This window comes from Salmo salar, chromosome ssa25, assembly GCF_905237065.1.
Source record: "Salmo salar chromosome ssa25, Ssal_v3.1, whole genome shotgun sequence".
Classification (NCBI taxonomy): domain Eukaryota; kingdom Metazoa; phylum Chordata; class Actinopteri; order Salmoniformes; family Salmonidae; genus Salmo; species Salmo salar.
In genome coordinates this window covers 10,434,822-10,445,377 of record NC_059466.1, presented here as the reverse complement: position 1 = coordinate 10,445,377, position 10,556 = coordinate 10,434,822, and the positions used below count along the sequence as shown (strand labels likewise).

The window sequence follows — 10,556 nt, the reverse complement described above, 5'->3', positions numbered from 1 at the left end:
ACGCAGTCTCCTCGTGGATTGCAATGTAGTCTGCCATAATCGGCATCCAAAAATGACGATTACCGATTGTTAATTGGCCCTAATTAAATCGGTCATGACGATTAATTGGTCAACCTCTACTACACAACATACACTTAGTATTACTTTAGCTACAGTATACATATCTATCTGGCATCCTATATAATTTATGAAGCCGCAAAATACATTTTTGGACTCACGTTGTGATGTGCTTGAACAGGAAAGTGGTGCAGCGGTCCTTCGTGGGCAAATTTTGTCATCAAAGAGAAAGATGCCGGATTTACAATACAGGTTTGAATGACCATTCAAAACGTATTTTCCCAGTAGTAGCTTGTTTTTCCCAGAGTTCCCAGTTGTCTTGAACTCAGTTAGCCACTGATTCCTTCCCAAACCACTCATTGTTGAATTTGCGATTTCCAACTTGTTGTGAAATGTTTGTGCAATGGCCAATGAGAACCAATACGTTTTATCTCTAATTTCTCTTCATATGACAAGGATTGAAAAGGATTTGATTGTTGACGTGATTCATGGCGACGACTGCTAGCTTGCGAGCTAAGATTTTTAAAGTATGATGTTGACATGGAGGCTTCTTTGCAACGCTTGCAGTTAGCCACTGATTCCTTCCAAACGACTCATTGTTGAATTTGCGATTTCCAACTTGTTGTGTAATCTTTATCTACAACGGCAGATGAGCACCGATACGTTTTATCTATAATTTCTCTTATTTATCTTCATATGACAAGGATTAAAATGATTGTGGACTTGATGACAACTGATGATGAATGCTAACTAAGACTTTGAAAGTAAGATGTTGACATGAGTCCAATCAAAGCTACTGTAGATAGAATGACATCAAATCACGTTATATCTGTGGCCAATGATCTTGAGCCTTCTTGGATGAGCACTTCTAATATAACTCTATGGCAGCACCCAAGGGGCTAAAATTGTTGAGCTCTAACCTTAGAATTGGAGATGATGTACTGTCCCATGAGTGACAGAAAACTGAGCCAATCAGGCACAAAATTCTGTATTTTCTGCTGGCTAGCCCCACCACCACAGAAAGCACTGAGCTAGGCTGAAACACCTGCATTTTAGAGCTGCCTTACTCAAGAAAGCAAAAAAGAGACCATGTTTGTATGGGGCTTTATTAACTCAATGACATTTTTTTTTTTACATTGTTTGCAAACTAATTTGTGACACGTATTAATGTCAAAATAACAAGCAAAACAGGCAATATTTAAAAAAATTACCTGAAAGTGTGGGACTTAAAATAGGTGGGTGCCGACCCTGAACGACGGGTCGCCACTGAATATAACATATTCTGGGAGCCGTGTGTGTGTGTGTGTGTGTGTGTGTATGAACAATGTGGAACCTTTTTGGACCATTGGCTTCCCTGAAAATAAGCACTGACAGGAGGAGCAATATGAGTCTAAGAGGTCGTCATGCTAATGGTGATGGAGGCTTTTGTGGTCCACACAACAAAGAAGCAGGTGTCCCATCCAGTGACGTGGAGCTGACCTTGGACCTGGTGCCAGTAAGGATGGTTTTCACGGAGGCGGTAAGACCCTCCCTCCTTGATATAGAAATCCTTCGACTTCACTGCCTCTTCAATGGTAAGTCTTATGGAGTCTAGTTGATAGGTAATCGATTAGCCGGACTGTTCCCCGGACTCCGCGTGTAGGGATTTGTACAATGCTTGAACAAGACTATTGAACTTGACATTGGTGTGTCTTTATTCCTTTATCCAACATATCATACTGAAACAGTAAGGTCCCTTGCTTGCACCATAGGGACACTTGACCTCCACCACTGCTGTGATGCCCACCAGACCATCCGGTGAGGCTCCCAGGATCCCAAACTCCGTGACCCAAAGCCATGACTCCTGCACATCCATCCCTGTAGACATTTTGAATGCCTTGATGCCCTCCTTTTCATTATATGTGCCCCACTTTATAGATGACACCCCATCCAATGACTGAACACCTTGAAATGCATTTGTTGTAAGAAATGTGCTATATAAATACGTTTGATTTGATTCATGACATTACAGCTGTAGAATATGAGGACAAGTACAGTTTTTCCACAAACCTTTAATGAAGGACTTGGGATTTTATGACATATCAATTATATATTGGGAAGGATCCCATAAATCAAGACTGTGTGAATGCATGTACCACGCCGAATAAATAAATACTGTGCCTTTGAAGATTTGTCTCTGGTCATGAAACTACAATACAGACTGGATGTCTAACAAAGTCAATTTTGAATGTCAATAGGTTTTTAGATTCATTCTACAACTGAGTTATCACTCATCAAATTCTGGTAATCTGGTTAATGATTATATCATTGATTAATTGGCTCTTTCCTTGTAGAACGTTGACAGCTGTATAGAAGACATTGTATTGCTAAGATGCTCAAACTTAACTTAATAGCTACACTCACTGACACAGGATAAACTTTATCGCTCATGCTGGCCCACACCAAACCAGTAAGTTGCCTTTCACTAAAGCTGCACTTCTCAACATGGCCAGACTTATAGTGGTCTTCTCCCCTTTTAATGCTCTTATGCTCATTCTTGAAAAATGCCAGGTCTGAAATAGACACCAAAGTCAACATCCTGTACAAACAATTATTTAGGCTAAGTAAAATAATTATTTTTTAAATATTCTACTAACTAGAGCGCAGTCAGTGGCTAGCTAGACAGAAAAAGGGGACAGATTCATGGCTTGGGCACAGATCGCGCTGGTGATGTGTAGCTGACAGTGTCTGATAGAGATGAGGTTCAGGAGCTTCCTGCAGGAATATGTAGTCTTGCTGAGGTCTTCTCTGTTGCTAATTTCCATTTAGAATTTTGGAGAGTAAATTGAGGCGAATATATTTCGAACTCACCTTGTCCGTGCGAGAATTACATGGTCAAAACAATCGGAACCGTTACCGGGTTTTACCACTAACGTTGGGTTGTATGTGTATTATGATGCAACCACAGTGCCTGACTATTGCGCTTCCTGCAATGATGCGTGTGCGACGTGCCTAAACCGGAGAGGAGAGGAGAGAGGGTTATCGCCATATTAAACGTCTTATTTTGGGGAGGAGGTCAATGACAGCGGCAAATTTGGTTAAGAAGAAATGCAATTGCTAATATTCTACATGATGCTTATTTGATCAAATATACGTTTCGTAATGGTTAGTTTGTTAAAAAATGCACTTATATAAATGGACGCACGTGGCATTTCGACAACTTTGAAGAACAAATAACTTTGTATTAGAGTTGTGCTAGTCTTCACACGCCTATCTGCCCTCTCATTGGCTAGAGTGGTCCCACCTGATCTCGCCTGTCTTTCATATTTGAGGACATATATTTCCATTGTTAGAGAAGTCACTCGACCATCTTGTCAATATAATAGATCATCTTTGCCTAAACTAGTCATGTGAGTTTCCTAGTTCAGAGTTGCATTTGAACGCGACGTTATCATCTTCCTGCTGTATACATGTATCACATTAGTTGAAACCAAGACTGTTGTCATGGCAGTTTAGGATAATTAACGTGACAGGTTAGGATAATTAAGTTGAGGTTAGGAAAAGGTGTAGGGTTAGCTAAAATTGTCCCTGATGTGACTCGAACATATTTAACCACAGCCAGGCCTGCCCTGAGAACAGTCTTGGTTTCCACTAACGCGATGACGCGTATACCGGACATCTCAGCGTCAGGAACTACATAAGAGCTGTTACCAAAATTCTCATTTACATTTGCTCGCGTTTAGATCTCTGTAAAAGTTAATAGGTCTATTTGACAATTGACTAATGGGAATATTTTTTTTGTCCTCGTTTGACAAAATAATTAATAGGCCTATCAAGAAGAAGTAGGCTACCTCAGGTTGCAGTTACTTTGTTGTAGCCTACTCTGAAGAGAAGTTTATTATCTTATTGAAAAAAGCCACAGAAACACCAAAAGATGGACTCACCAGCAAGCCCCCTATCTCGTGCTGGGAGGACTTTCTGGACAGTTTGGGTGAGTTTCTGCGCTGAAATAATTTATTACAGGAGACTGTTTTTATAGCCTACCTGATTGGTTTATTATTTCCTATTGTTACAATTACAATAGATATATTTTAGACTACTTAATAATTTGTTGATGAACAATTAGTTTGAATTGAGAACTTCCCCAAGGAGGAGAAAAACACAATGACTGCATTAACTCTATTTCACTGTACCTGGATTGATGTAATGTGATCATATGTTATCATATATGGACAAGGAAGTAAATAACATTAACATAGAGTAATACTCTCTCTCTCTCGTTCTCTCTCTTTCACACACACACACACACACACATACACACACAGAATTACTTTACGGAAGTTGTGGGAAGGTATCTAAGCCCAGAGCCCATTAACAATGACACAAGCTCAAAACAGGAAGCCACTGCTGTACAACAAACAGACGACCATGGAGATGGTGCGAAAAATGAGATAAAGGAAACTGAGGTCACTTTTGAAACAGGCTCTGTGGTTAAGAAACCAAGACCCGTCGTTGCCTGGGAACAGTGCAATGTCATCATTGGTCCAGGCCTCGGCAGAGAAAATGTGCAATACACTGGACAATCCAACAGAGGGAGTGATAGCAAAGCATCCCAGGAGGGGGATGATATAAAACAAGAGCAGGTGGACCGAACAGAAAATAAAGACACAATCCAGCATGTTACCAAAGAAGAGTTAAGTATTGGGAAAGGGGTCCAATCAGTGGTAGTCACTGGGACCCAGATCTTATTCAGAGAGCCGACATCTGAAAGGTCAAAGGGCCAGGGAGCACAAGGACACACTGACAGTTACAACTGTGCTGAAGCAAATAGATTAAGAGGTGCAGTGGCAGCAAGAAAAGAGGAGGAAGAAGAAATCCCTGAAGAAGTCACTGAAGAATTCCCCTGTGGTGAAGAAGGAACCAAAACAGAAGAACATGAAAACAATAGAGATAGAGAAATACATTTTGATATAGAGTCCCCAAACCTTACATCAGCCTGTGCTGAACCTGCCACAGTTTTGGATAAGAATGGAGAGAAGGAAAATAAGGACAGATTAATGAAACACGATGTGCAAAGTACAGAGGATGAAACCATGGTAAGATTAAATGAAAAAGATGGAGAGGAAGAAACGGCAGTACTCTTCATGGAGACAGACAAAGAAGGGTGGAAAGTAGAAGAAATAGTAGAATTCTCAGCGGGAGGGGAGAATAGCAATGATCTGTGTGTAATCAAAGACAAAATGAGTCGAGATGGTAATGAAGTGAAGAATGGCATAGACATGGAAGAACTTAGCAGGAAGGAGGAGAGAGAGGAAGAGACTAGAGCAATAGAAGAGATGGACAGAAGAGAACAGGAAGAGATATCGGACAGGGGCTTTGGACCGTACAATGATTTCCAAGTCTCAGAAAACAATAACAAACATGAATATGATGACAATCGTTTGAAGTTTGATGAAGGAACTATAGAGACGTTTGATCAAGAAAATGACCCCAGCCCACAACTGCTTTGTGGAGGATTATCGGACGAAGATGGAACATTGGGAAGAGGCCAGGACATCTTTGTTTCAGAGGCAGAGTTGGAATTGCCAATGGCCTATGACAAAAGAGTCTTTGTGTCAAATGATGAGGTAACTGTTGTTAGAGAGGAGCAGAGAATGGAGTGCAACATTGAAAGAATTGACAGCACAGTGTTAGAGGAAAGAAAAGAAAAGGTATCGGAGGATGGATCCAAAGTGTTTGAGGACGGGGGCAGTAACAAGATAGAAGACGTTGCAATCAGTATTCGGACGAAGACGGATACAGAGGCAGAGGATGTGAAAGATCAAGTGACTGGACTGGACACTTTCTTTTATCAGGAGAGAAACGTTGTAGTGGAGAAAAATAAACCACAGGAAGAAAAGATCTCAGAAGAAGACGAAGACCCCCTTAATGAAGTGGAGGGAAAACTTATTTCAGTGGTTGACAATAGAGTGGAAATCGGAGGCGTGGCAAAATACATTTCCCCTGGGCTATGTGAGGACCTTGTTGTGGCTCAGGAGCCACAATGTGTAGCGTGTGAAGAAACTCCAGAGGAAATTCCTGAAATCAACAATGGCAAAGAGTTAGACGAGAATACGGCACCGAAGATCCTGGAAGTTGGCGACGATCAAGTCAACACCACCCATTTACAAGAAGTACACACCAAAAGTGATACCAAAGAGTTAGGTGTAGAGAACACTGTAACTAGTTTTAAATCTGACAATTCACCAGGGAGTGAACTCATGGAAGGGAAAGAAGATCCGAAAACTGTTGAAGGATTATTTGAAAGTGAGGATATTGAGAAAGCCTCTGATACAGTAGTAGACGAGCACACAGTCGCGAAAGCAGCGCAATCACTGTGGGAAACGGAGAGAACAGATTCTGTATTACTGAATGAAACAGATACTCAAATACTAGAGGACCTAGCGAAGACAAAGGCTGAATCACATGAACCGATGGAGATTGAGTTAGGACTGTCAGAGGAAGCAGCAGAGACACATGTTTGTTTATCAGATGAGACACTGAGAACAGAGGCTGGATTATACAAAGAGACAGAGGAGATAAAGGCAGAGTTTAGAGAGGGCTGGATGGAGTCGAAGGCAGGGGAGACAGTGGGGACAGAATTTGAATCAGTGAAGGAGACACAGGCAGAAATACCAGAAGTGAGGACTGGGGTTGTGCCATCAGAGGACAAAGATGAGACAGAGTCTGGATCAGTGCAGGAATCAGCAGATAACAATTTTGGATTACTAAGGGAAACTGTGGAGGAAGGGTTACAAAAGGGGGCAGAGGTAGACACACCAGAGGTGAGGACAGTGACAGTGCTGTCAATGGAGACAAACACAGAGGAATTAGTGGAATCTGAGGCTTGGGACATGTTGGAAACAGAATCTGGATTAGTGAAAAAACATGAGGCAGAAATACCAGATGTGAGAACTGAAACGGCATCATCAGAAAGAACTGTGACGACAGAAGCAGGATTATCAAAGAACATGACGTTGTACCCATCATCAATTCATACAGAGGCTGTGTTTCTCACAGAGACAAAGGATGTGTTATCTAATGAGTCACTGGAAACAGACAATAGATTATCAGACAAATCATCTGAGGCTGGGACTAAATTACAGGGAATGGTAGAGGCTGGATTACCAGATTTGACAGAAATAGAGGCCGGATTATTTGAGGAAATGGTTTGTGGGGAAGTTGTACTATCACACGAAACAGAAGATGAATTATCAGAGGAAAAATATCATATAAAAGCTACATTAATGAAAGAATTAGTGGAGCCAGGGGCTGGGGAAACATTGGAGACTGAAAAGGGAAACATGAAGGAGACAGACGCAGCAATACTTGATATGAGGATCGAGGAATCGCCATCAGCGGAAACAGAGTCTGGAATAGTTGACACGGAGGCCAGAATGTTTTGGGAAACAACAGCGATTGAGTCTGAATTATTGGAGGAATTATCTGAGACTGAGTCTGGATCACAGAAGGACAAAGAGACACAGAGGATTGAGACAGAGCCATCGGTGGAGACGGACGTCGAGGAATTAGTGGAATCTGAGGCTGGGGATACGGTGGAGACAGAAGTTGGATTAGTGAGGACAGTAGCTGAATTACCAGAGGAAGTTAGGCCAAAGATAGAGCTATTAGAAAAAACGAATAGAAGAGGTGCTGATTCATCAGAGGACACAGATGAGACAGAGGACAGATTTTCAGAGGAGATGGAGACTGATTTAGTAGAGACCAAGTATGGGTTACAGAAGAACATAGAAGAAGACATACTACATGTGAGAACAGAGACTGTGCTGTCGGTGGAAACAGTAGAAATGGATACTGACTCATCAGACAAATCACTGGAGTCCAGATCACTTGAAATATCAGAGGCTGGATTATCTGAAGAATCAGTGGACAGTGAGGCTGGATTAAAAGATATTTACACAGAAATACCAGATGTGGAGAAAGAGTCTGGATTATCAGAGGAGACCGTAGATGCTGGATTATCAGAGAAAACAGATGTGTCAGACACAGAATTAGTGAAAAATACAAAGTCTCTAATAATGCTAGAGGCTGAACTTTCAGATGCGACAGAGGCTGTGTTAAAAGAGAAGGGAGAAGACAACACGGCAAACAAATCACTGGAAATTGAGGTAGGATTATTTCGGGAAACCGATGAGACCGAGGCTTTGGTAACAGAGGAAGTTATGAAGACAGGGCCTGTTTTATCGAAGCAGACAGATTTTGGATCACAGGGTCAATTACTGGAGATCGAGGATAGAATAATAGAGAAATCCCAGGTTGGGTGGTCTGGGGAAACTGTGGAAACAGATGCAGGATTACCAGAGGAAAACAGAGGGGAGGGTGCAAAAGCAGGATTCCGTTCCCCATCAGGAACCAAAAATGTAGACCCAAGTCTTCAGCTTCAGGTAATAATAATACTTTCTCTATTAAAGGGATACTTCAGGATTTTGGAAATGAGGCCAAAATTCACAACTTCCTCATTTTTTCAAATGGTATCCACAAGTTCATCTGACTCTGGGGAAGTAGATAAAGGGCCTCATTGAGAAAATCCTGAAGTATCCTATTAAAAGAATGCAATCAAATACATACGATTGTGATGTCTAATCGTAAGAGATAAAGCAAACATTAGTCTCTTTCATATATTTTATTGGATTTGTTTCCCTTATTTTTATGTTATCGAAATTAAGCTTGATAGCTTCATCTAAAACGATGTTATGAATTTGAAAACTTGTCAGCAAATCAGTTGTTTATCATACCATCGCAGTTTGACGCCTCCGCTTTGGACTTCACTGCTCAAAAGTCTCGCATTGCCCTCAAGAATCCACATGCCCGTCCACCCAGGGATCCCCGTACTCTTCTACAGATGCCATCTTTGACCCCCTCCCCTTCAAAACCCACCATACACGTGCCAGTCAGAGGCCCAACAGGGATACCAATGAGGGGCATGGGCGGCATCGGAATCAAACTGCCTGGTAAGTTGAACAGAGAAATTTAATGTACATGTGTTCCTACATTCTGTTATCGTTGGTGACACAATGTTCTATGACAGATGATGGATGATGCCCAGATTTAAGTGTGAATGGATATCTTTCTTTGTTGTTTGTGTTGCTATGATGTTATTCAGGACTCGGTGCAGGGCCCCCCATCTTAAGAAAGATCGGAAAGGGGGTGAGAGGTGAAAATAACACAGAAAATATCCCTCAGGTACCAATCAGATACTTGCACTTTTTTGAGCTCAACCTTTTGAATAGGTCTAGTAGTATGTTTATTATTCTGACTCTTAATTTGATTTGGCAATGTCATATATTCAACAGAAATCTGAGATAGAGCAAGATGTAAGGGATGAATCTCCCAAGACAGAAGAGACGCAAAACAAGCAAGAGGAGCGCAAAACTAAATGGACACCGCCTAGACATCCAGGGTAGGGAATCAATTGAAACTATTTTCTACAAGATTCTCTTAATTTCTTGTTTGAAATCACTTTTAGATGGAGATATTCCCTATATGAATGTCACTCTCTTTTTATTATAACACCTTTGTTCAATATATATCCACCAGATTTGGAAATCCCCTGATGATGAATGAGCTGAAGAACAAGCTGAAGAAGACTACAAAAGAGAGCGGAGATGATTGACAGGACCTTTTTTCTCATTGGTGAACCATGGTCTATGAACAATGGGCTTTAATTTATCATAAGTATCTCAAATTTTTTTTTAACTATCTTTGTCTATTTCTTTTGAATATCTTTGTATGAACATTTTCAAAAAAATTATATATTTTTGTTTTGGACAGTGTTTACTTGTTCCAGAGGGTTTTTAAAAACTGGTGTGATACAAAAAAAGGTGACTGCTCAAGGCATTAAATTGATTCAAGAAGACTATTTGTGACATTTGTTTATTTCTTCATCAGTGGGTTTGTTTCAGCAAAAATACATCTCTTATGCATTACTTCCGTACAAATTATTTCTATTGCTACTGTAGTTACCTACAGGGAAACCAGCTATAGCGTCTTGATATTTGGGCTAGCCTATAATTGCCTATACTGATTTGTCTTATAAAGCTTTTATATAAACCTTAAGATTCATTATAAAAAAAAAAGTTAATATTTTGGGAGGGCTTGCCTGTTTGCTTATTTTTGCATTAATATATGTCACATATCAGTTTGCAAACAATGTAAAAAAAAAAAAATGTCATTGAGTTAATAAAGCTGCATACAAACATGGTCTTTTTTTTTTCTTTCTTAAGTAAGGTAGCTCCTAAATGCAGGTGTTTCAGCCTAGCTCAGTGCTTTCTGTGGTGGTGGGGCTAGCCAGCAGAAAATACAGAGCGTTGCGCCTGATTGGCTCTGTTTTCTGTCACTCATGGGACAGTACATCATCCCCAATTCTAAGGTTAGAGCTCAACAATTTTAGCCCCTTGGGTGCTGCCATAGAGTTATATTAGAAGTGCTCATCCAAGAAGGCTCAAGATCGTTGGCCTCAG

The 10,556-nt window shown here is 40.8% G+C and overlaps 1 protein-coding gene across 1 annotated transcript; it reads left to right on the top strand.

Annotated features, from left to right (window-relative positions):
- The first annotated feature begins 3,712 nt into the window (after positions 1-3,712).
- On the top strand, positions 3,713-9,952 carry si:ch211-136m16.8 (putative leucine-rich repeat-containing protein DDB_G0290503). The gene is made up of 6 exons (XM_014173031.2): positions 3,713-4,027; positions 4,362-8,480; positions 8,840-9,047; positions 9,200-9,279; positions 9,390-9,496; positions 9,634-9,952. Exons 1-6 carry the CDS (start codon positions 3,971-3,973, stop codon positions 9,707-9,709), a joined length of 4,647 nt encoding a protein of 1,548 aa, XP_014028506.2. The 5' UTR covers positions 3,713-3,970; the 3' UTR covers positions 9,710-9,952.
- Positions 9,953-10,556: the final 604 nt, after the last annotated feature.